This window comes from Maniola jurtina, chromosome 3 (genome assembly GCF_905333055.1).
Source record: "Maniola jurtina chromosome 3, ilManJurt1.1, whole genome shotgun sequence".
Classification (NCBI taxonomy): Eukaryota; Metazoa; Arthropoda; class Insecta; order Lepidoptera; family Nymphalidae; genus Maniola; species Maniola jurtina.
Window position 1 is genome coordinate 9027643 of NC_060031.1, and position 27314 is coordinate 9054956.

At 35.3% G+C, this 27314-nt stretch overlaps 1 protein-coding gene across 2 annotated transcripts; it reads left to right on the forward strand.

The window, feature by feature from the left end:
- Nucleotides 1-1170: 1170 nt before the first annotated feature.
- LOC123881157 (NADPH--cytochrome P450 reductase) lies at nt 1171-25795 on the forward strand. 2 transcript variants are annotated; one of them, XM_045929770.1, is made up of 12 exons: nt 1171-1533; nt 3590-3776; nt 3865-4011; nt 6623-6747; nt 7589-7783; nt 10582-10709; nt 11304-11545; nt 15386-15583; nt 15989-16152; nt 22842-23016; nt 23698-23855; nt 25059-25795. In XM_045929770.1, exons 1-12 carry the CDS (start codon nt 1349-1351, stop codon nt 25201-25203), a joined length of 2049 nt encoding a protein of 682 aa, XP_045785726.1. In that variant the 5' UTR covers nt 1171-1348; the 3' UTR covers nt 25204-25795. The 2 variants fall into 2 exon arrangements, with proteins under 2 accessions (XP_045785726.1, XP_045785727.1); XM_045929771.1 differs by lacking the exons at nt 1171-1533; nt 3590-3776; nt 3865-4011 and adding an exon at nt 6078-6378.
- Nucleotides 25796-27314: the final 1519 nt, after the last annotated feature.

Sequence of the window (27314 nt, forward strand, 5' to 3'; positions counted from 1 at the left end):
TTAGATTTTATTAGCCTAATAAGGTACATAAATATGGTATATTTTGTGAAATTAGGTGTTCCTAGAGATTCCTAAACAATTTACAATACAAAAGAAAAGGTAGGTACCTGCCTATGTAGTCTTAAATTGCTATGCAAAGATTATTCGATAATCTTCACAATTTGGGATGACTGACTCGTGGAACATTAAGGGGCATGAGACGGGTTCTGCCCGCGAAATTCAAATTTAAATTGGTTTTTCGCAATTCGTAAACTAATAGGATAACATAGGCTTATGGCATTTTAATTGCGCCAATGGCAGTATCATCCTCACAGGTTTATATCAAATCTTTACTTGAAAGGGTCCAGTTTAAGAAATTAGTTATAATATCGACTAATTTGTGAGTAACTCATGACAAACTCATTATTTTGACTAATATCTTAAACTGAACACTTTCAAGTAAAGATTTTTATGCATAGATATGTTTTTTATGTAATCCTGTGAAGATACTGCCAACGTAGTGTTTACATACTCTTTGATACTACCATTGTAGGAATCTGTGGTCGGAATTAGAATGCCATAAAACTACTTTGTCGTATCATTCCTATCATGGACCTATTATAATATCTTTATGATTCCTATCCATTCCTATCATTCACTTATTGTTTAAAAGGTCAGTGTAATAGTAACATAGAGATAAGTATAGTTATAACTTTACTCTAGGACTTTGTCTGTGTTGGCATTTGCTGGCCTGCTCTGCCTTTTTGGAGTGTTTTTTTTTTTTGTTGGGAGTGGCCGGGTTTTGTGTTTTACTCATAAAGATATAGTATAATAGGTCCATGGTTTTACTGGTGTTTTTGGTGTTGGAACTGACTGGGAAGCGCTCTAAAGGGGTGCCGCGCGTGTGTCAGTAGCGCCGGCACAGACGAAGTCCATGTAACTCGTGCACATAACATGGCACCTGGCTCGAAGGCAACCCTCCTCCCACTTCCCCGCGCGATGTCCCGCTCTCGCCGTCCTGCCGCGCCGTGCGAGACCAGTAGCGGAACGGCGAGAGCGGGGCATCGCGCGGGGGGTTGGGAGGAGGGGTTGTTTTCGAGCCAGGTGCCATGTTAATGCGCACGGGTAATACTAACTACAAACTTGACATTGGCTAATCTTTGTAAACCCAGACGAGAGAGAAAAAAAAACTTTATGGTCAGAGAGTAGAGTAGCGCCAGTTTAATTTATGTTGCGTTACTAGTAAGTTGTGTGATAATTTTGATGAGGTCCAAAAGTTAATTTGTGTTTGTGCTAAGTAGATACGGGACAGATAAAAGTGGCCTTGAACGTGTACAAATTAAGTTTTTAGCGGGACACTCCTTGCAAAATGTCGGAAAATACTCAGGATATTCTAAAAGAAGCAGCGGCCGCAGCTGCCCTCGGTGGTTCACTGTTTAGTACTTTCGACATAATCATGCTTGTCATCTTATTTGGTGCAGCTGTATGGTGGCTTTATAGTTCAAGAAAAGAAAGTAAAAAGGACGACTTATTGCTCAGCAATTATGCTATTCAGTAAGTTCCTGGTCGTTACATGTTTTTATTGCTATGATATCAAATTATCCAATAGAGATCAAATTTGAAATAGGGGATAACCGTAGAGTCCTAAACACTAGCCAATAGTCATACGGTCATGCGAGTGTGCACTGTGTACTTGAGAAAACCCATTTACTGCAGGTGTAACAGGTTGTGTATGTTCTAAAAACCTTCATAATTGTGCAACATATACACTATTTTACCTTAATAAAACATCTGCTCTAATCATTTTACCATAATGTAATATCTCAACTGTATATCCTATATATAAATATAGGATATAAAATAAAAGGTATATGCTTAGTGTGAAGGGAAAAGTGAAACTTACTAGAGGCATACATTATAGGAAAAACCAACAAACAAAACTAAACAAGTACTATTTACACAAGAACACTGTTTCTAAAGCTGTCATTTAAACAATGTCTATTGCAATTTCTAATGATTTCCTGCGCTTTTGACATTTTAGAATAGTGGTGGATACATTACTGAAAAAAAAAGATATTGTCAAAATTAGTCACACCTAATAAGTCTATGTGAGTTTAAGTAGTAACTAATTAAAAATTTTATTTAGACACATTTTCCTGAGATAAAAAGGTTTACTAAATATATCTAATCAGATTTGTGCATAATGAATAGCTGCTGCTGTCGGGCAGCATCAACAGTATGGGGTTTTGTCATTGATGTATAGGAATGGGCCCTTCGAAGATAAAAAACGCGCTCAAAAAGTCAAGAGAAATTGCAAAAGTCTCTTGACTTTGTCAATGACGATGATGTAAGATTCAAGCGTATTTTTGCGGACGGAATTGTATGGGAAAGGCTAATCCATATACATCGATGGGTTTTGTCCATGATTATAATAAACCATTCCGGGATGCTAGGCAACATTCAGGTAAACCATTAAGTAAACTTTTCCCTATTAATTTCTTCATGATAGTTCCCAGTCGTTTTTGGCACAACAGCAATCGGAGACCTTCCAATAAACCTGTTGATGGTTCATATTAATATGATGACCTATTTTAAAAAATTATTATAATAATACCATGTTCACTAAAAACAAAACTACTTAAATAAATTTTTGTTCTTAATAATAACTAGCCGATGCCCGCGACTTCGCCCGCGTGGATTAAGGATTTTCGAAATCCCGTGGGAACTCTTTGATTTTCCGGGATAAAAAGTAGCCTATGTGCTAATCCAGGATATTATCTATCTTCTTTCCAAATTTCAGCCAAATCCGTCCAGTAGTTTTTGCGTGAAGGAGTAACAAACATACACACACACACACACACACACACACATACAAACTTTCGCCTTTATAATATTAGTGTGATAGTTGGATAACATTGGTTGATAAATAATATTATAACAGTGCAACATATAGGTACTTCATGTCATTATTTACAAGTGTAATGCAGCATACCACTGCAGCAACATACAAAGTATAATGCTCAATGTAATCTATTAATGATAATAGTATAAGATAACAGCACTAATATACAACAGAGAACTAAAGGTTTGCACTTTTGAAAGAAAAGACTATAATTAAAAATATTAAGTATTATAATCATAATCATGTTACTCTTAGGTACTTATGTTAATTGATTAATTAGAACAAAATACATTATCCAACTTACAACAAAAAACTAAACCTATGACATAATAATAATTATGAGCAGCCATTATAGTCTAGTAGTTTCATGTTTTGTCTGTTCTTCACAACTCTTTAATAGTGGTGTGGTGTAATTGATACTTAAACAAATAAATATTTGTAGGAATTCTTATTAAATGTGCATAAGACAACAAAATGTGTTGAAAATAATTCAAATTCAACTGAAATAACTGGCTTGTTTCTGAATTTATGAGTTTTACATAATATTGAAAAATCTGATTAGTGAATTATTTTTTGTATTTTTAAAAATACAAAAAATACATCTATGGAATATGTAGGCTGAATGTGCAAAGCAGGGGCGGCTGAATTAGTACTTAATATTATGCAGGTAAATAGGTATAGTTAGTTATTCAGTTCATTTGTTTCTAGGCCAGCAGGATCTATACAAGTAACTGAAAATTCATTTATAAAAAAATTACAATCTTCGGGAAGGAGTCTCGTTGTATTTTATGGTTCCCAAACAGGAACCGGAGAAGAATTTGCAGGGCGTTTAGCCAAAGAGGGTATACGATACAAAATGAAAGGCATGGTCGCCGATCCAGAAGAATGTGATATGGTTGGTTTTTTACGACGTTTTCGTAAAATCCAGTAATTATGATATCTACTTGTCAATGTTGAATAAAATTATTTTGCAAAATTTTTAGGAAGAGCTTACTAAACTTAAGGATATACCAAATTCACTAGCAGTATTTTGTTTAGCTACGTATGGTGAAGGAGATCCAACAGATAACGCTATGGATTTTATCGAATGGTTAAAAAATGAACAGGACTTAACTGGATTAAATTACGCTGTAAGTTTATTTAGTTTCCTTACGTAGTGCGATATAAGTAACATACATTGTATCCAAAAGTTAAAAATACTTACTTATAAAAAAGAATTATTTGACGTTATTAAATATTTACGTAACTGATGCCCGCGACTTCGTTCACTTAAGATTTAGGTTTTTGAAAACCCTGTGGGAACTCTTTGATTTTTCTGAAATGAAAGACCCTATGTCACTCTTCAGTTCTTCAAACTCATGCAAAAAATCACGTCGATCCATTAACGTGATTGAAGGATAAACCAACAAACAAACACACATTCGCATTTATAATAATGGGTAGTGATGAACAAATCATCAGAATAACTTAACTACTTAAGAGACCTTTGTGTGATTTCACAACCAAGTGTAAGTGTTTATGTACCTACTATGTAGCGAGGAGCGAATGATAAAATATGATAATGTTAATTTGCTGCGTAAGTAGGTACCTATAAAGATATAATATTTAAATTGGTTGTTTGTGACGTCACATATATCACGTGGCCATGTTGATGCGAAACACGTTTAATTAATGGTTCATACTCTTCAGCAACGACTTCTAGACATGTTCTAGAGATGATGTTTTGAGGTCCTCGTAAGTGACGTTCGTAATAAACGCCGCGCCAGTAAACCCATTCGGTACCTATCTATACGCGCGGAAAAGTAGTCCAATCTGAACACGAGGCGTATGACTGCGCAGTATCACGCAGTATTGTAGAAAAAACCGTATACTGTCCTGTGTATACCGCAATTGCAACTTCATATTGGATAATGGACTACTGGTTTATAACGCGTACCTACAAAGTAAGAATCTTGTAGGAATAGACTCCCAATAAATTAATTCTTTATCTGTCAACTGTCATTTGAAAAATACGGTTAACTAGCAACTTGCTAACCGTACCTTGTAAAACGTGGACCATCTGAGAAACGACGTGGCCGCTGAAGATAATATGATCCAATTAGGTAGTACTAAGGCATGCCCGCGACTTCGTCGGCGTGAATTTACGTTTTTTTTTAAATCCCGAGGGAATTTCAGGGATAAAAGTTGCTTATGTCAACTGTTGCCCGGCTAGCATGGGCAGTAGATAAAAATTATATCCCCCGATTATATCCACTGATGTCATAGAAATCTGTGGATATAATCGGGGATATAATTTTTATCTACTGCCCATGCTAGCAGGGCTGGGATGCAAACTACCTCTGTACTAGAATATAAATCAGCCTTTTAGTATCCCATGGGAACTTGACTTTCGGGAATAAAAGAAGCTTATGCCCCACCCCAGAAGCAGAATATAAGCTAACTCTGTACCCTTCAAAATTGGTTACTGTTGGGCTGTGAAACGGTAGCCGACAGACAAACAGATGGGCACATTTTTACATTTATAATAAGTATGGAATGTGGAAGTATGGATTTAGCAAAATTCTGTGCTTACAAAAGAATCAAAATGACTTAATCTGAATGTAGTTCTAGTCCGAATTATGCCACTGATGTCACGATCGATCTCACAGTAATCATCATCCTTATCATTATCACAGCTGCTTTCTCTTATAAAAATAGAACATGGACTTATAAAGGATCTAAAAACCTACCAAGAGCTGATGTATTTAAAACAAAAAATTGTGTTTTATTACCAGTGTTTTTAATAAAACTAAAGTTCTCACACTGATTTTCTAATAGGTACTTATCTTTCTTCTCGGTTCGTTTCACATGATTTATTTCCCTCTGCCAATCGTCCTTGGTTAAATACTCGTTATACTTGAATTTAAATATACCAATAGTAAATAAGTAATATCGGCATTGGCTAATCTATGTAAAGCCAGACGAGATAAAAAAAAAAAAAGTAATATCGGTGTTTATGCAACATTTAATCATAGAATGAAATAATCTATGAAAAGTTTTGTATGCAAAATTCTTTTCTTGCTAACCGTACTTTTCAAATGACAGTTAAGTGATATAATAATTATGGCTAGTCGTTTGTGACTTGTACGCGTCGTATAAGGGCTAGAAGCCAGAGCCGTAAAGGCAGTTAAAAACATCGACGGACTTGACAATGACAAAGAAAATATTAATAATGTCAAAACGAACTAAAATCTAAACTGCGGGATTTATTGTTACAAACAAAATATTGAAAGAAGTGTGAATGAACACCTGCAATATAATATTATGTTCTTTTTGTTATGTAACTGAAATGTCTGAGTACGCTCATATAATATTATAGTGTTTAAGCAATCACGTCAGATGATAATAAAATGTTTATAAATGTAGTAACAAGATCTATACGAATTTTACCACGTTATGTCACCAAAATTATATTTAGAAAACAAATTTTATCGCCACTACTAAAATTAAGATACATGGTACGAAAACTCTACACTTGGTAATTGAAATTTTTTTCTAACCTCTGTTGCAGGTCTTGCTATCAATGTTAAAATTATTAAGTCAAGGAATAAGTAAAAACTTTATTTATTGAAAGTATTTATACATAGGTTGATATTCACCAATAATACTTAATTATAATTATTCTGGATGTTTTTAGTTTTTGTAGTTCATCCGTCCATAAGCCGGGAGTCTGGAGTCTTCATTACCTTAACCTTTTTTCAGGTGTTTGGACTCGGAAATAAAACTTATGAGCATTACAATGCAGTGGCTATCTATGTGGACAAACGCCTTGAAGAGTTGGGAGCCACAAGAGTGTATGAGCTGGGATTGGGAGACGACGATGCTAAGTATGTGTGAACTGTGAAGCAAGTGCTATATCTTTGTTTTAACTATTTCTCATGGAAATTTTATTGAAGAAGAATTTTCCAGTTTATCATAAAATTGAAATAACTAGTTACATAACATAACATACATTTATAACAATATACTTTACTTTTATAATTTTTGTATATCACAGTCAAAATCGGTTTTAATAACATTGAAGGACACAGATTATTTGTTTGCAAAAACCATTAGTTGTAATAACTGCTGTTAAGTGTTTATGTTACAAAAGGGAACTTATGTTTTGGTTATTATAACCATTATATCATTCTAAACAATGTGTCATTAAATCTTGTAAGTGGTTTTAACTGAACTTAATAACTCAAAATTTAAAAACCGCCGACACAAAAACCTCTATAAGAAAACTAGAAAAGAGCTGATAATTTTCAAACGGCTGAACCGATTTTCTTCCATTAAGCTAAGAACACTCTCGATCAAGCCACCTTTCAAACAAAAAAACTAAATTAAAATCAGTTCATTCGTTTAGGAGCTACAATACCACAGACAGATACACAGATACACACGTCAAACTTATAACACCCCTCTTTTTGGGTCGGGGGTTAAAAATAGTGAGCTCTACATAGAACTTAAACTAGGCTAGGTTGACAGATCTTAACGTAGAGCCGGACCACCTGTGGTTCTAAATTGTATCATTGTTGTCATTGTGACTAAAGTGTTGTGGAAAAAGAGAGCAATATTCATGACCTGACTTTGTCAATTACCAACTGCCTAAACACTGAATATCATTTTATTATACATACTTACTTAAAATATTTCCTCAGTTTCTATATATAACTTACTTTATAGCATTGAAGATGACTTTATAACATGGAAAGATAAGTTTTGGCCATCAGTTTGTGAAAAATACAACATTGAGAGCACAGGAGAAGAAGAACTGACTCGGCAGTTCCGTTTAGTGACTCATGCTCCTGAGGAGTTCAAACCACATGAGATATTCACTGGGGAGATTGCTAGACTACATTCCTTGCAGAATCAACGCCCGTAAGTTAATTTTCTCTCATCATCATCTCACTGTCTCCTCACTACTGAGCATGGGTTTCTCTTAGAATGAGAAGTATTTAGCTGTAGCCTACCACGTTGGCCATGTGTGGTTGATAGATTTCACATCCCTTTGAGAACATTATGCAGAACTCTCAGGCATGCAGGCTTCCTCAAGACATTCTGTTAAAGCAAGTGATACTTAATTGCTTGAATGGACATAACAATTATTATATTATTATAATATTTATTATTATATTATTATTTAATATTTATTATTATATATTTATTATTAATATTTTTAATATATTTATATATTATTATTTTTAATATTTATTATATATTTATTATTAATATTTTTAATATTTATTATTATATTATTATTGTATGTAAGTATTTTATTTTGGTATTTATCGGAAGATATTTGTGTAAATATTATTGTGTAGCACTTGTATTAACCATTTTATAAATCTAGTACCATGGGACCTATTCCACGTATTTATGCACCTTACTCACAACCTGCACGGGGAAGCTGGAAGAAATCTCTGTTTAGAGATAAGCATTTCCTATGTACATAGCTTAATTTATCTTAACTTTGTAACTACAATTTTGGTACATGAAAAATAAATATAAATATAAATATATAACAATAAAAAGTTGTGTGCTTGGGATTGAATTGAATCCTAGGAGGGGAACACCTTAACCACTAGGCCATCATTGCTTAATTTAATTTTTCTACTATTATAATCAATGACTTTCTAAGCATGGACACATCACGGCATACAACACAAGAGCCCAAACATGGCACACGTTTCTAAATTCACCCTATGTAGCTTCAACTGCTCCATTTATACATTCCCGCTAACATTCAAGTCCTGTAAACTAACCTCAGTGATTAAGCCGCAATGTAAATCGATTATTGTACCCGAAGCTGAATAAGGTGATTTTAGAAGCAAACTTGAACAAAAAATGGAATGGAGTAGTGTAGCACTATTAATTTTTGTTATTTCTTTGAGAGATTTTTCGTTTTTGTAAATACGAAACTATTATACTATATCTATATCTACTATATACTATTCTGCTCGTGCTGATTCACTGACTGACTGACTGACTGACTGACTCATTTGATCACCTCTTCTGTAAAATTTTGTATGTTTTTTTTTACCGATGGTTTCGTATAGAGGACAAAAAATGATTCAGAGGAAAAATATGGATAGAGCTGATGATTGAGGATTTCGGTGAGGAGCACGGCCAGGGTATTGAAGATAGGTGGGGGGTGCTCGAACAAATGTCACTCAGAACTTCATCCAATTGACAGGGAGCTGAAAAATAAAACCAAAATGGCGGATTCAAGATGGGCCTTGAATCAAGATGGCCAAAGGCCTCCCACCAGCCGACCTAAACCAATTAAGAAAATCTCAATCGGCCCAGCCGGGAATCGAACCCGGGACCCTCGTCATACAAATCCACCGCGTTACCACTGCGCACTGGAGGTCGTCAAAAGATCTATCTATACATATAATAAAATTGTAGAAAAGTGGTGTCTGTACAATGGAAATATATAAAAAAAAGTAGCAGGGGTTGTTAATAATAACAACCCCTGCTACTTTTTTTTTATCGATGCCGAACCCGAAATTGTAATTAATTTTTTTTTGTCTGTTTGTCTGTGTGTTTGTGCACGCTAATATCAGAAACGGCTTATTCGATTTAGATACGGTTGTCACTAATATATTGTAGTAAGCTTCACTTAACATTTAGTGTTTATTTCATGTCAATCGGTTCATAAATAAAAAAGTTATGTCAATTTAAAGAATCACGGCGAACATTTTTAACGTACAGATACACGCCTCGCGCCTGAGCGTCCGTGGCTATATAAAGCGCGCTGAGAGCTATTCCACGCGAACGAAGTCGCGGGCACAGCTAGTAATAAAATAAATGTGATACAATAATGGCCAATAGATTTTACATTGAACAAAAAAAAGCTACTCCACAGTTTTGTTTTTCCGACATTCGTGACGCGCCCTTCCATCTGTCTCTTTCCGATGTGCGTGAGAGAAAGGAATGGGAACATTGTAAATAATTTTAGATATTTCTAGTGTTTTCAATGGTTTTACTAAATATTTTACACTTTTTCGCATGTTATCTTACGTAAATAAAATTAACTTACCGGTGGTAAGTCACACCATCTCTTTTCTGCGTCGTTAACGTATTATTTTGGCACTTTTTGATCGCGCATTTAGGCGTCTTGACAGCTTTGCAGTCAACATGCGACTAATGAAGAAAGTGTGCTTACACCGAGTATAAGCACACTTACTTGGTCCCTTGTTATGCGCGCCAGTGCGATGTCCTTGCTTAGAAAGTCATTGATTATAATAATAAGGTAACTGTTTTTCTGTCTATAAATATATTTGTGAAAAAGAGAGTTAATTTTATGGGGATATCTCTTCTCTATCTTGTCTATATAGATATATCCCCTAACAATTACATATTATGTCACACTGCATTCTGCTTGATATATCCCTAGCTTAAGGTTGGGTATAGAATAGATCAATATCTATTATTATCCATGTGACTATAAAAAAATTGTATAAATATACAAAGCAGCTAAGATGTCCTGCAACATAACTCTGTCAATTTAAATGCACCATTAATGTTTTTATTGCATAGTAATGTCCCACAGTTTATTGTTATTAGTTAGTTACATGTTATTATTCAACTTTAGAAAATGAATGCAAAATGAGTTGTGTTTAAATACAGCACACAAACTTATACAAATTCTTGAGACTTAATACATTTTTCAGGCCTTACGATGCCAAGAATCCATTCCTTGCACAAATCGTAGTGAACAGAGAACTCCACAAAGGTGGTGATAGATCATGTCTACATGTGGAATTAAATATTGCAGGCTCCAATATGAGATATGAAGCAGGTAAGTGTTTAAGTTACTGAAAAGTTTTGATTATGTACAGTGGAATCTCTTTAACTCTAAACCGTGTTAACTCTAAACCCTTGCTAAGCCAAAGTAATTAACTACTTGCTTCCGCTGAAGTAACAAAAACCGTACAACTCCCATTATTTAGACACTATAACTTGAAGTGAATATGATTTCCTTGTGATATACTATTTCTTACATACACACTGTAACTTGAATACAAATCTAGCATACTCAATAAATCGAAGAGACAATATGTAAACTTTGTCGACTCTGTAAATTAAAATTTTGTCAGTAAGACTCTTTATCCTTCAATAACCAATTCCAAGGAATCATTAGAACCCTCGACGCGCAAGTCTGACTCGCACTTGGCTGGGTTTTTATTTATAATGATAGATCGATTTTTGATACTAAAATTAATTTTTCAAAAAAAGTTTATTTTTTCAACAGTCCTCACTGACTGGCAATTTTTGAAAATTAGTACTTACCACTGACAATTACATGTAACAAATTGACATGAAATGAAAATTAAGGTACTAAGTACACATAATTCCAATTATAGGTAGTTCTGTAGTAAGAATTGTTTTGCAGGTGATCATGTGGCTGTGTATCCCATAAATGATAATAATTTGGTTGACCGCCTGGGTGAGTTGACGGGCGCTGATCTTGATGAAGTGTTTTCCCTCATCAATACTGATCAAGAGAGCACAAAGAAACATCCATTCCCATGCCCCACATCTTATAGGACAGCGTTGTCTCATTATGTGGAAATCACAGCCATGCCAAGAACTCACATTTTGAGAGAGCTTGTCGAGTATTGTTCAGATGAAGAGGTAGGTGTCTATGTTTTTTGGTGTAATGTTATGTTAAATCAATTTTTATTGTTTTCTAGGTATCTGTCTAATATTGAAAAGCATCTTAAAATTCAAATGTAATATTCATATTGGCTTTTGAGAATCCTGTCGGAACTTATTGATTTTCCGGGATAAAAAGGAGCCTATGTTCGTCTCCGGGATGTAAGCTAACTCTGTACCCATCAAAATTGGTTAAGCTGTTGGGCCGGGAAAAGCTATTAGACAAACAGATACATTTTCGCAGTTATAATATTTGTACAGATTAGAATAGACAAGGCCCAATTGCACTTTGAATAATAATATTATAATCTATTATACACTATCAATGTATCGGTAGATTATACTATTATGAACAATCACTACCTTATTGAAGAACCTAGTCGAGTTTACGTCAACTAACCACTTGAGTACAGCAGGTATCTTTGTAATTATGTATTGAAAACGTTACAGCACATCACTTCAACAATTAAGTGCAAAAAAAGGAACTATCCCTTATTACTTCCCAAAATTAAAGGACAACACAAATAAAAAAGGTCAACCCAAATGTAAAACCTCATTCCAAAACTCGAACTCAAATTTTCGCGAAAGTTCGGCATCTTCCATCAGAACATAGCTGGAGTACTCAATAAAGTAGATAATATAGATATTGCACTAAATGATCTTGAAATGAGTTCAATAAAAATTGATGTACTGTGCTTGTCAGAAACTTTTTTACTATCTGGAGAAGAATCTAATCTACATTTGAACAATTTTTCCTTAGCATCCTGTTTTTCCAGAAAAACTTCAAAAAGGGGTGGGGTATGTATACTGACTCGCCCTTGGATAGATTACAAGCCAATCGAAGATCTTGATTGCTATGCAAATGAAAAAGACTTTGAATGCTGTGGTATAATTTTGAATCAGCTAAATACTGTCGTAATATGCATATACAGAATTCCTCAATCGGATGTAAAAATATTCTTAAATAAATTAGACACGTTTCTACACACACTCACAAATAAATATAAAAAATTCAAAATATTAATATGTGGTGACGTAAATATAAATATTCTCAACAATAACCACACTACGAAATCATATAAAGAAATCTTATCAAACTATAACCTCGTTAATATGATTAAAAATGCAACGCGGATAACATCCTCAAGCAAAACTTGCATAGATCATATTATCACCAATATCAAGGAAGGTAAAAGCCTACTTCATAAATTGTGTCTATCAGACCATAATATTGCACAATCTTTCCATTTTAATACAACAAATGAATATGTGAAAGCACGCACAAGAAAAACACATACTTTCAGAAGAGATTACTGCAACGAGAACATGAATAAGTTCACTGATTGCATAAAAAGCCTTTCTTTTTGTGAAATATTAGAAGAAGACGATACAAATGAAGCATTTAATAAACTACATGAAATATTAATACTTTTCCATGGCCTCTGTTTTCCCGTCATTAAGATATCAAATAACGTGAAATCAGAGCAAGCAAAATGGATAACAAAGGGCTTAAGAGTTAGTTCCAAAAAAAAGCGACAAATGTACTTTGAAATATGCTGTAATCGTGAGAGTCATACCAAAAAAGTTTTATATAATAAATATTCCCACATTCTACGTCACTGTGTTTATTATAGAAAAAGACAGAGCAACAAAAAATATATTAATAATTCAAAAAATGTATGTAGTGCTACTTGGAACATTATTAAAAGAAAAGTAGGTGTTTCACGTAAATCACAAGAAATTAACTATATTACACAGAATAATGAAGTGATATACAATCCTATAGACATATGTACAACAATAAACCAGTATTTTATACAAACCTCAAATAAATTATTGAATAATTTCGACAGCTCTGTAAAAAATTTAAAAAGCTATGAAAATAACATGTTTTGTAGTCCAACCGACCCTTATGAAATAAGAAAAGTTATCTTGAGTCTGAAAAATACATATTCAACAGGTTACGATGAAATAAGCACAATTTTATTAAAAAAATGTGTTAATTCCATCTCAGTGCCTTTAAGTCATATAATTAATATCTCAATGGAACAAGGCGTATTCCCAGAAAGACTTAAAATGTCCGTTATAAAACCTCTTTTCAAAAAGGGCAAAAAAGATGAAATTGGAAATTATAGGCCAATTGCTCTAAATCCTGTACTTTCAAAGATCTTTGAAACGGTTGTCTTTAAGAGAATGTATAATTATGCTGAACACTTTAATATTTTAACTGATACACAACACGGATTTAGAAAAAATAGGTCTACTACAACAGCAATATTCAAATTAATAAAGTTAGTTACAGAATCAATCGATAAAAAACAAGCTATTACTGTATTATTTATGGATATGTCAAAAGCATTTGACTTAGTAAATCACCAAAAGCTTTTGAATAAATTAGAATGTTATGGATTCCGTGGCAAAATTCACGATTGGATAAAATCATTTCTAATTAATAGAAAACAAAAAACTGTGATATCAAAGCGGGTAAATAATACGATTAATACTTATGAATCAGTCTATGCAAATAATAACTTTGGGGTACCACAAGGAAGTGTCTTGGGACCTCTTTTGTTTCTTTTTTATGTAAATGACCTCTCTACTTGTATAAAATATCCATCTATTTTATTTGCAGATGACACAACTGTTATTATACCATGCAAAGACAAAAAAGTATATGAATATGAAATAAACGAATCCTTAAATAAAACCATACAATGGTTAGAAAGCAATAATTTATCAGTAAATGTAAATAAAACTAAATATATGCAATTTAAAACAAAACGTCGGGAAATTAATCAACTAAAAATTATATATAATAATGAATCGATTGGCATGGATAATAACATGAAATTTTTAGGGATACGACTAGATCAACATTGTGACTGGACATACCATATTAATGACATTTGCAATAAAATTAACAGATTTATATACCCACTTCGACGTTTAAGACAAACTGTATCACTTGAAGCAGCATTTTCTGCATATCATGGGTATATTATGTCGAACCTTCGCTATGGTATTGTTATATGGGGGTCTTCAATTGACTTTAACAAACTTTTTATAGTGCAGAAGAAGTGTATCAGAAGTATCCTTCTTATGAAACCAACTGACTCATGCAGATTAATATTTAAAAAATATAAACTCCTCACATTGCCGTCTTTATACATATATGAAACGTCTGTATTCGTACATAAGAATTTGGAGTATTTTGTCAAAAAATCCGATGTAAACCAAAATAGTATTACAAGGAATCAAGATAGACTAATAATGCCACAATATAATCTTAGACAAACTCAAAAATCGCCTTACGCAATGAGCATTCAAATTTATAATAAATTAGATATAAATATAAAAAAGCTACCGACGACATTTTTTAAAAGGAAGCTCTTTCAGTGGTTGTGCGATAAATCGTTCTACTCTATTTCAGATTTCCTTAATTATATATCTTGGAAATCATAGTGCTTCATTTATTTTAGACATATAATTAGTTTGTTGTAATTTTATATAATTCTAGTTTTAGTTTATTAGTTGTAATTTTATAGAATAAAATTTAATAGTATTATTATGTAAAGAACATAGTAATAATCAACATTGAGTAATATGCCCTACATTATTTGTTGTAATACAAATAAAAAATACCTGTAGAGTATATTATTAATATTTGCATACTGAAGTTTCAGTAAATATGCAGGGACTATTTTAGATTATAAGACCTTTGTTAACAACGCATATTTAGCAAATAAATAAATTTCATTTCATTTCATTTCGAAAACAAAACATCTTACAAGCACAAAATACAAATGTTTTAAATTTTAGGATAAAAAGAAACTACTGCTCATGGCCACAAATTCTCAAGAAGGCAAAGCATTGTACCAGTCATTTGTGGTTGATGCCTGTAGGAATGTTGTCCATATTTTGGAAGATATCAAATCATGTAAACCACCATTGGACCATCTATGTGAGCTGTTGCCTCGTCTTCAGCCAAGATACTATTCCATTTCATCAAGTCCTAAGGTAATGAAAGTTACTAAAAATTTGGAAAAAAATCTTTATTTAAGAATTTATATACAAATTTTATTGCAAATATATAAATGGAAAAGTAAGCCTAGCTATATAATATTTATACGATATATTGTATAATTAGTCAGGTGGGGATTAATTTGTTTCAGGCCAAAATAGAAAAAAAAAATAGTAACGAAAATTTAAGAATGTTAAGCCCAAAAAAAAGCGTTGCGTTAAAACCCGGTGTTGCGCTGAAAATACAAAGTGCGCGTTAAAAAAGCGTTGACGTGTGAACAGATACAGTTTGGGAATGCATTTCTCATTTGAACGCTTTTTTAACGGACGTTAAAAATAGCTCTCGTGCGAATGAGGCCTAAATCTACAAGTTTGGATTTCTTTACTTGTTGCTTGTTCCAGCTGTATCCTGAGACAATCCACGTGACAGCTGTAGTAGTAAAGTACAAGACTCCCACTGGACGCGTGAATAAGGGAGTCACCACCACTTGGCTAGCAGAGAACAAGCCGGAGCCAGACAAGCCTTTCCCACGAGTACCTGTTTATGTTAGAAAGTCTCAGTTCAGGTGAGTCAGACTTGCAGCTTCTTGTCATTTCTTTCAGGTAGTCATACTTCTTCAAGATTAAAGTACAAACAAACTTCATTGTGACATATCTAAATCTCATTCATCTCATTGGTCTCATCGTGAAATTGTAAACCAATAAATAGATCTCACAGTAGAGAGATTTACATCTTTGGGTCGTTTACAATCTCACGAGAATGATTCTGTTAGATTTATTAGAATCTAACGGTATTTGCAAATTCACCGTGACCAACAATTCTATCAGGAAATTGGAACAATCATTCATTATTCATTAAAATATAAAATAATCCTCGACCTTCTCGACTTTCTTATCAGAACCTTCTTATCTAATCATAATTTTATTACAATAATCTCATAATAATTATGTAGTTAATATTTCTGGCACACAAGTTATACAATAAAGGTCCTTTGCTTCCATTTCCGATTGTGCACATGAAGGAATCAACGTTTAGAAGTGTAAAAATACTAGTCTAATCTTCTGATTATTCTTATTCTTAACAAATTAATTATTATTGATCAAGAAAGTTGTCTGAGTGTCGACTGCCGGTCTTTCTATTTCATTTTAACGGCCCATCCGCTTAGCCTATTTTGACGTTTGGAACAGATATAGGCTACTTTTATCACGGAAAATCTGAGCTCCCAAGGATTTTCAAAAACCTAAATATGTGCGGGCATTATCTCGTTGTTCATAATATGCAATTGTTTATAAAGATGTGGCTCTATTACGGGTTAGAACTCTCTGATTGAGCATGTAGATTTCAACATCATTAAATCTTATGTTCCGTGTCTGCCCTCGGGGCAGTGAGCAGACACTATACTTCTCCAACCTCTCCGATCTTTTTGCCTCAACTAAAAAAATAGTACGCCGCCAAATTTGTTTTGGCCGTCCACGCTTTCTTTGGCCTTGCTGGTTTCAATCTAACGTCTGCCAGGTGTACCGATGCTTGACTGATGTAATGCTCGATCCATTAATTTTCGACGTTATAGAATTTGTATAGTGCGCGACAGGTTGAGATAGCAACCGGGGTTGGGACGCCCGGCACACCCGCACAACCCCCGCGCTAAGTCGCTGCGGGGAGCGTTGGTGTGCGGGGCGTCCCCCCGCCTTATACCTCGATTACCATTTGAACCTGTCGCGTACTATACGTGTACTTATGGGTTGTGCATGGCTTAACCTTCGCAGGTCTATGACCCCCGGCAAAATATCCTCAGAACGTATCGCAGACAACTTTGATTTAAGTAGAATATGAAGGTCGCATAAACTTAGCTATAATATTATTTTGAACTCAACAACTCATATTCAGCGAATAAATTGATTTTTCGTTCATTCGTTTCATTTCATTTCAAGAGATATTTTTTCGTCTTCCGTGTCTCGTAGCCGTACAATTAATATCAGTACAGAATTAACATTTGTATTGCAAATTTTGAGCTGCACCCTTCGGGAGAGGTGCTTCGATTGCCAGACGGAGTCCATACACGCAGGCTCTGTGCAGGTGGCCCTTACGTTTCGAAGTTCTCAGTATTGTGACTTCGCAACCGCGTTGCTTAGAACCTAGCTGACCCTACTGTATTTACGAAGAAATCCTGCCGTCATTCAAGTGCATTTCCAGGTGCAGTTATTTCTAGAAATCTAGCGAATATTCTACCGTCGCGTCAGGACGTGGAAATTTTACCGCACGGATACAAATAGCTACTACTTACTAGCCTTCACCGACCGCCTTCGCTGCGCTCTCATGGCGGCACAGTGGTAGAGTTTCTTTGTAAATAATGTATAATAACTATACTACATCTTTTTTATGCAAACTTTAATATTTTATTCATACTATTATAATATTAATGCGAAAGGGTGTCTGTCCTTCTGTCTGCTTGCTTTGCTTGTCTGTTTAACCGATTTTGACGAAGTTTGTATAGGGACGGACATAAATAAATAAATTTATTTGCAACAACGTTGATGTAGAAAGTTTGAATCTATACTTTATAGGGTTCCGTACCTCAAAAGGAAAAACGGAACCCTTATAGGATCACTTTCTGTCCGTCTGTCCGTCCGTCCGTCGTGTCTGTCAAGAAAACCTATAGGGTACTTTCCGTTGACCTAGAATCATGAAATTTGGCAAGTAGGTAGGTCTTATAACACAAGTAAAGGAATAAATTCGAAACCGTGAATTTGTGGTTTCACCATCAAAAAAGAAATTAAAATGTGTTTAAATTTTCAAAGTAAGGTAAATATACCACGTGGGTATTATATGAAAGGGCTTTACTTGTACATTCTAAAACAGATCTTTATTTATTTTTATGCATAGTAGTTTTTGATTTATCGTGCAAAATGTCGAAAAAAATACGCGAGTACGGAACCCTTGGTGCGCGAGTCTGTCATGTCATTTCTCAAGTCATTAGTTTTGTTTAAGTTGACTTCGAGACCGACTGTGGCTTCAACTTGGAACCTTTCCATCAAATATTTAAAGTTTTCGATATCATCATCATGATCAACCAATCGCCGGCCCAATACTGAGCAGGGATATCCTTTCAAAATGAGAAGGATTTAGACCATAGTTCGTCACGCTGGTCCAGTGCGGATTCGCAGACTTCACAGTTCACACACCTTTGAGAACATTATGGAGAACTCACTGGCATGCAGGTTTTCTTACGATGTTTTCTTTTACCATTAAAGCAAATGATATTTAATTGCTTAAAACGCACATAACTCCGAAAAGTCAGACGTGCAAGCCCAGGGTCAGACCTTCGACCTCCCGAATAAGAGGCTGACTTCTTTACCAATAGGTTATCACCGCTTGTGATATCATATTATAAGTAATAACCGATAATAGCACACGTATATATTTTACCAGTTTCACAACAGTATTATACCGACCTCCAAAAACTATCAAGGATAAACCAATCAGGGTAAAAGGTTAACTACCGATAGCATTGTTTTTGATGGGATTGACCTCGTAGCATGCTGCCAAATGGAGGCGGAAGACGTATTATATATTAGCTACTACTGTGTCATGAACATACTCGTGATACTTGACCGTTTACGTATGTAGGTACTTACTAGGTATGCATCGGAATTCTGATTCATTGAAAACTAGTTGATCCACGGCCCACGGCGCAGCTTCGCACGGGTGGCCTCACGTATTCCATATACAAATGGGGATGTGTAAAAGACAATATGCACATACTTAATAAAACTTAATGGAAATACTTCATCGTGAAATGTCCTAAATCGAATTTGTAAATTAGTAGGGGAGAAATGCGGATTTATTTATTTATATAGAATATAGATATTATGTTGTGTATTATAACATGGTTAAATGCCTACTTTTACAAAGCCCATTACATTCATCGCGATTGATTTGATGTTACCCGTTAACAGGGCTCTCTCTTAATTTTTAAGACCGCGTAACTTTGAAACTGAATATTTTAACAGAAATCTGGAAAATCACAGACATAGATATTAGTTTCTAGAATATGTCTGCAAAATTTCATGGACTTTGGCGGCTTAATATTGAAATGAAATTGGAACTACGTTTGTATGTAGCGAGTGATGGAGAGACCCCTCTTAAGGAGTTTCATCATCCATCTTCGAAACTATTCATCAGATCTCTACACGGTATCTACTTAAGTCTTCATTATAAGTATTTTTTTTGTTCAGTTCATATTTGTGGATTATCAACAAAAATTTAACTGGACAGAAATCATTCCGTTGCAGTCTTATCTATGTAGGTATAGATAGATGACGAAATTAGTCCAATAGATCATTGATTGTTAAACTAGCTGATGCCCGCAACTTCGTTCGCGTGGATATAGGTTTTTAAAAATCCCATGGGAACTAGTTAAGTAGAGTTTATAATATTAGCGTGATATTTTTGGTGTGAAGTAACCTTAACTTTAAGAGTATAGTCTGTGTTACAACTAGTACTAACTTGAGATATTCTTACAGTAGTATAAGTAGGTACTTACTGCAAAAATATATCTCAACTGGCGAAGCGAACTTTATAGGATATGAAAATTCTAAATACTTATAAGTCTTTCTAATAATTACGAAATGATATTATATACACTTCAAAATTACGCTTAAAATATGCAATAACTTCACTAGTGGCAGGATTATATTAAAAAACCATTTGTGGCCATCTAGAGTGTAGACATTTCCATTTTGAAGTAGGTCCTCAAAACAGCTTTGCTTTAGTCAGTTTTTTCATTCAGGAAGACTTTATATGCACAAGTACTTATTTCGTACTGTACTTATTTTATTATTCTGAATTCACATTTAAACTAATTTGCGATTCAAGAGTGTCTTTAACTGATTACATGTATAATAATATATCCAGTATTTAATGAGGTTGACGCAGCGTTTTTGAATTTTTATTTTTTATTTCATTAGTTAGTATTTTTTATACCTACTTAACTAGATGATGACCACGATTTCGTCGGCATGGATGTAAGTTTTTAAAATCCAGTGCGAAATCTTTTATTTTCTGGGTTAAAACTATCCTATATTCGTATTTAGGATGCAATGTATCCCTGTACTTAATACCTACCTATAGATGAAGCCCTCGACTTCATGCAGGTGGATTTAGGTTTTTTAATTATCCTTTGGAAACTCTTCAATTTTCCGGGACACAAAGTTAGCCTTTGTGCATCCCCGAGATCCTGGAGACCAAATGGTAAAATAATCGGTTAAACGGATGGACCGTGAAAAGCTAGCACACAGGCAGACAGTCACGCTTCCGTATAATATGTTTTTTTATTTTTTGATATTTATTATACTTATAAAATATACGGGGCATTTTTGTTACATTCAGTGCCACAAAAACCACAGTCGGTTTTACCGGGCACTTCGTTAACTTATTATAGTTACATAATAAAAAAACTATAAAAACCAGCACAATGACAAATTGGTAAGGTAGGTACACAATACTTAATCTAGTTGGTAGGTAAGAATAATGTGCAACCTGACGATATAGACTTAATATTAGTATAGAAGTTACAAGTATTACGAGAGATTCGATTTATGTATTTGATGTACGCTGGGTGTATGTGTCACACAACGTGCATATGTTGAACTAGTTGATGGCCGCGACTTCGTTCCCGTGGAAATAGTTTTTCAAAAATCCCGTGAGAACTCATTGATTATCCGGGATAAAAAGTAGCCTAGGTATGTGTTAATCCAGGGTATCTCCATTCAAAATTTCAGTCATATCCGTCCAGTAGTTTTTGCGTGAAAGAGTAACATACATCCATCCATACATACGAACTTTCGCGTTTGTATTATTAGTAGGAAGTAGGATGTGACCGCCAGCCCTACTTTATTATGCACCTATTCAATTCAATTCAATTACAAATATTTTTATTCTATTAAACTTTTACAGGTGCTTTTGAATCATCAAAATAATCTCCCACTGGTTCGGAATGCCGTTCCTTCCGAGAAGAACCAGCAAGAAACTCGGCTATGAACTATAACTATAAACTATAAAGAAAGACTAATTTTTTACGCAACTATAGATATTCTTTTATTAGATATTATACAAAAAATTGCTATGTACAAATTAATTATTATTTACAAAAAAGGTACAGAAAATAATAATATAAAATCGTTACATGAAAAACAAAATAATAATATGGAAACGTTATATGAAAAACACATGATCGAAGTTACTTAACATACCTACTCGTAGGTAGGTACGCAATAAGTTTTTTGACGCGCGTAGTTGTATCGGTAACTTGCTGACCTTGCCCGATGTCTACGTGACGATAGTTGTTTGTTGAATGGTGTGTTAGGGCCATAGCAGACACGATGCCTTTAACATCAGCGATCGGGGATTTGGCCACTACATCGATGCTGAAAACCGCCTTTTGACGACTTTTGACGAACACAGAAGTTCGATCACTGTATTGAAATCGCGCACTTTAGCGTTTGCTTTAATGCTGCATCGTCCTTTTGACTACATTCTGCGTTCGATCGCTGTATTGAAATAGTAAATAATATGGAGTATCTATAGTGGAGACTCTACTCAATTGCCGATCGTTGATGCGAAAGTCATCGTGTCTGCTATGGCCCTTAGCTGAGTGATTATGAGTTAAACGTTCGTACTAACTGTTATAAGTAAAACTACCTCGTTAATCTAGTGCTAGCTTATCCGGTTGCACTCCGATCCCCCCTGGGTTCGAGTCCCGAGTCGGGGCAAAATTAAAGTTAACCCACAGTTGGAAAGTAAACGGCGTTACACGCGCGTGTTACTAGAGGATGTAAAACCATCACTCGGTCCTACGCCTGATATGTCTCTGCTGGTATCGGCATACCATCCCATCAAACTATCACTATCATCATTATGAACCGAATGCTGGCCATAGTTCTCAGGTAGGGACTTCCACACGCCACAAAGGCATAGGCTACTTTTGGTGCCGGAATATCAAAGAGTGTCCAAGTATTTAAAAAAACCCAATTCCACATGGACACAGTCGATCCTGCAACTGATCTCTCTCAGGTCGTATCGGATTTGCCGTCCCATCGCACTATGAGAGTGCGGGAATAGACAGTGCACCCGTTTTTATGCACATACTAGTGCACTATAGTATCTTGCGCGCAGATGGCTAATCCTGCGAAGGTTGGCCGCCATAGTCAAAATTCGGTCTGGACGACATTGTTATGATGTTAATGGTGTTTCCAGATTGCCGATGCAGACTCAAACGCCGATTCTGATGGTGGGTCCTGGCACGGGGCTGGCGCCGTTCCGCGGCTTCCTGCAGGAGCGAGCGCACGCACGGGCTCAGGGCCGCCCCGTCGGCGACACCGTGTTGTACTTTGGCTGCAGGCATCGCGACCAAGACTTCATCTACCAGGAGGTAAGTCTACTCGCCCTGCCTTCAATACCTCGCTTCAGTGTCACGCACGCAGGGCTACCCCGTCGCGACACCGTATCCTACTTTGGCTGCAAACATCGCGACCAGGACTTCATCTATAAGGACGTGAGTCTTCCCCTCTCTGCTCTCAATACAGTTCGTGCACATATGACTGCTCCGTCAACGATACCGTTTTGTATTTCGGCTGCAAACACCGCGACCAGGACTTCATCCACCAGGAGGTGAGTCACCCTTTCCCTGTCCTCAATACAGGTCGCGCGTGCTAAGCCCTTCCCTCCGTCACTCCGTGCTTTACTTCGGATGGCGGCATCGCTATCAGAACATCCATCTAATCATCTTCCAGGTAAGTCTCCTCCCTGCATTGGCAGACCTTTCACAAGGTGAACTGACGACATCAAATGAGTCACAATCGCTGTTTTCAAGCGACACAAGACCGCGTCCGCGGTAGAAGTCCAAGAGGTCTAGGCCCAGCTGTGGACGTCTTTTGACGATGACCAAAAATAAAATAGCTTAGTTAAAGCCCATCTCCGAAAGTAGTCTAAAAAAGATTTAAGCCTACAAAGGAAAAAGGTTTTTTGGTCTACCACCGAATTTTACGTCCGTATGCTTTCTTTTCCCTTTGATGCTGCAAGTATTTTTTCAAACCTTTGTTATTCATTTTAGGAATTAGAAGAGTTTGAGAAAAACGGCGATGTTACACTGCATCTTGCCTTCTCCCGCGATCAACCGCAAAAAATTTACGTGACGCACTTATTAGAGAAGAATTTAGAACAGATTTGGGATATTATTGGGAAGAGGAATGGACATTTCTATATATGCGGGTGAGTAAAGTGACTCCTTGTTTGTACCTTATTAGCTGTTAATAAGGTACAAACTACAAATACATAAAGGTCATATAAAGGTCATATTCTATTTATTTTAAATATTCATATTATAAGACATTAATTTTGAGAATTCAATCGCCATATTTGCTTTAAGTGTCAACTGTCATGTCACAAGTACGGTTCATATTTAAATTAGGGACTAAAATGGTAGTTTTGACGTAACAGTTGACACATAGACCAAATATGACGAGTGAGTTCTCAAAATGTAGATACGCACTATATTTTACACATTTTATATTACCATTAAACATTATGCAACTTAAGGAAATTTTGTCCTGCAACAACGACCTTACTTACGCTATTTACAATGATGTTATCTGCTTAACATCCCAACCACGTTAACCTTGATGGCTGGCAGTATTTAAAACTCAAAAGTGCTTTAAATAAGAATAAATATAATGCGGCGGACTAGGCGTGGGGTGAAGGGAGCGGTCCGCCCTGGGTCTCAGATCTCAGGGCTTTCAAATCTTGATTTTGATTTTGTTTCCGGTTTTTTTTTAAAAGAAAAACAGCGAGCAAACGAGCAGGTGGGTCACCTGCTGTTAAGTGATTACCGCCGCCCATTAACATTTGCAGCACCAGAGGTACCGCCGATGCGTTGGCGGCATTTCAGGAATTTGTTGGTCCACCGCTTGTTTCGTCCACCCATGTTCCGTCCAACATGACGCTCATCGCTATCAGTGCCAAAATGGCGATACTTAAGTTGCTACAAAAACACGTCGTCAATCGCATATCTAGCGTACTATGTATATAGTATTATTATACATCTGCTGCAGTCGAAACCTTGTCGAAACGTCTTCTCACGGTCGTTTTTTTGCTAGTAGATAAAGCCTTGTCAAATAATGTCATATTATTAATATTGACAGCCATAATTCTGAGTCATCATGTTGTTTAAGTGCTCTATTCATAAGTGCAAAAGGAAGTTATAAAATACCGCCTGTATACATATTTTTTTATAAAAATAAAATGCACCTATAAGTTTATCCTTGATCAAGGTGAAAATATTGATGCAAAAAATTAATTAGTTGCGCTCACACCTTAGATAATTACATTACTCCTAAGCTTGAAAGTAGCAAAACATCACTGTTTAATTTGCTTTATAATAATTTCGATGACTGTTTCTTATTTGTTTGGTTCTAGGGACGCTAAAAATATGGCTGTGGATGTCCGTAACATAGTAATTAAAGCTGTCCAAGAGATAGGCGGCCGCTCGGAAACAGAAGCTGTACAATTCCTCAAGAAATTGGAGTCCATGAAGAAATATTCCGCTGATGTTTGGAGTTAAGGTTTATATTTGTGTGACCGGTATGAGATCCTAGTAAAATTGAACAAAGCAGTTAAATGTTATTATATAAAAGATGGATATAGTTAATTTCTAAGATAAAGTCTGTCTAGTGAAGCTGATAGTGAGAAATGGCGGATTTAACAAATTAGGTCATTATTCTCTATGACTCGGAATAAACGTATTTGATAGTTTATATATTTCTTTAAATTTTGACTGTGTAAGCATGTATGCTGATTACTTAACATAATTTATTATATGCATTGATTCTGCTTTCTGCTACGAAGGTTCACATCAGAAAACATTTTAAACTGGACTATATGCTTTAAAAAAAGTAAATAAATCTAATATCAAAACCAGGTGAGTTTATAAAACACGTTGTGATATTTTGCCGTAGTGTTGCAGGTTTCTGCAAACACTAAAAGTTCACTCTCAGCTTTCGTTAGACAGAAGGGTTGCCCCAAATAAAGGGCTAGTCACATAGCATTCCGTGATGGGGGCGTGCTTTTGATTCTTATGGCAGTATCTACATCAGTACGTCAGAGACCGCCGCCGATTAAAATTAAGCTGACGTATAAAGGGCAAACGCCAAAACGGTACCAAGCAATAATTACTTTGTTTCACTTAAAATTAAATGTCACTGTATGGGTATTGTTGAAGAGTTACAAGTACTACCACTTTTATAAATTACGCCGATGTACCTTTTTTTTTTCTTCGGGGGAGGAAAAAATCCCTACGGACTTCTGCAGGTGTGCAGGGTGTGTCCGACTCGTACGGTCTAAAATAACCTCCCCATGTCATCCAACGTGAACCCGGAACTGTGTGGCATTACGCTAATATCGTAACCAATGATGTTAATCTGAGGATTGCTAGTTGAAACGCCGATGAACCTGCGAAATCTTATTTTCGAATGACGCGAAAATGTCAGTGTTGCTCATAGCGCGCGTGCGTCTCTATTGGTTGTTGCCTACGCGCCATGCTTTGTACGCGCGAATTATGAGCGAGATAGCACGAGTCTGTCGTTCTTGTATTTAAAATCATAACGTTAAGTAATAAGGTCTGTATTTCATTGGTGTACATTCGGTTTTAGTCGACGTTAGGTTGCGCTTTTCTGCGCAAATTTTGCAGACGCGACTATAAAAGTGGTATTATTACTGTAATATAATATGAGTGTGTATTTATTACAATTGAATAGTTTAAACTTTGAAGCAGCCTGTGTATACAGTAAGTACATTGAGAAGTGTAGAGTTTCAGACAAGCTAGCAAGCGCTTACGAACAACTACTTCATTGTGTTTGTATCAAAGCATAATTTTATTTCATGACAGTTCATTGTCAAGAGTCAAGAACATAAATATTTCGTGCTTCCAGCGGCAAAGATAATGGTGATTGATATTTTAGGACTTTTTGTTAGTAAACTTATAATTTTCTATAACTTATAGCTTTTCCTGCGATTTAAAGAAGATTATATTTCGTTGTTTTCTGCATTTATAATATAGATATATACATTGCAGTACGTCTGGGTTTTCATTAGTTTTTTACCTCTTTTTAGGCAATTTTAGCGTCTTAGCTGCTTAGTTTCGATAAGGTTAGATTGATTTTCGGATTAAAAAACCCTTTTCTGTGATTATTACTGTATCTGAGTATAAAAACGCCTGGAATAATAATTCAGCATACGTCTTGGAAACGTTTGCCAAGTGAACGCTTTGTTCAACTCATCGACAATATTTTAAACATGCCACATAGGTATCAAATGTTTTTTTAATGTTTTTATTTTTAAACAAACGTACTAATTAAAACAGCTAATTATATTTTTTATGATAGTCTTTTTACCTACACTTTAAGGAAAAATGATTTAGCAACATACCTAAATAATACAATTGCGTAAAAATAAGCAGCACAATAAAGAAATCTCAAAGTTTGACATTTCAAATGGTTGAGACCTATTGAGCATACTTTGCTCGGACTGACAGATTTATGTTAGCGATATAACACTGTTTAAGTCAAACACACACTTGAGCACTGTGCTAAGTCAAAGTGCTCTCTATAGATCTCAGCCATATAGTACGTAAAAATGGCTTCTCGCGCGCCATTTTAAATCTGTGGTTCAACTGAC

Excerpts from the sequence above, each read along its gene's own strand:
- LOC123881157 (XM_045929770.1), top strand. The coding sequence starts at position 1,349 with ATGTCGGAAAATACTCAGGATATTCTAAAAGAAGCAGCGGCCGCAGCT. Across the intron at positions 7,784-10,581 it reads TCCTTGCAGAATCAACGCCC|GCCTTACGATGCCAAGAATC; the intron begins GTAAGTTAATTT and ends TACATTTTTCAG. Across the intron at positions 23,856-25,058 it reads GGACATTTCTATATATGCGG|GGACGCTAAAAATATGGCTG; the intron begins GTGAGTAAAGTG and ends GTTTGGTTCTAG.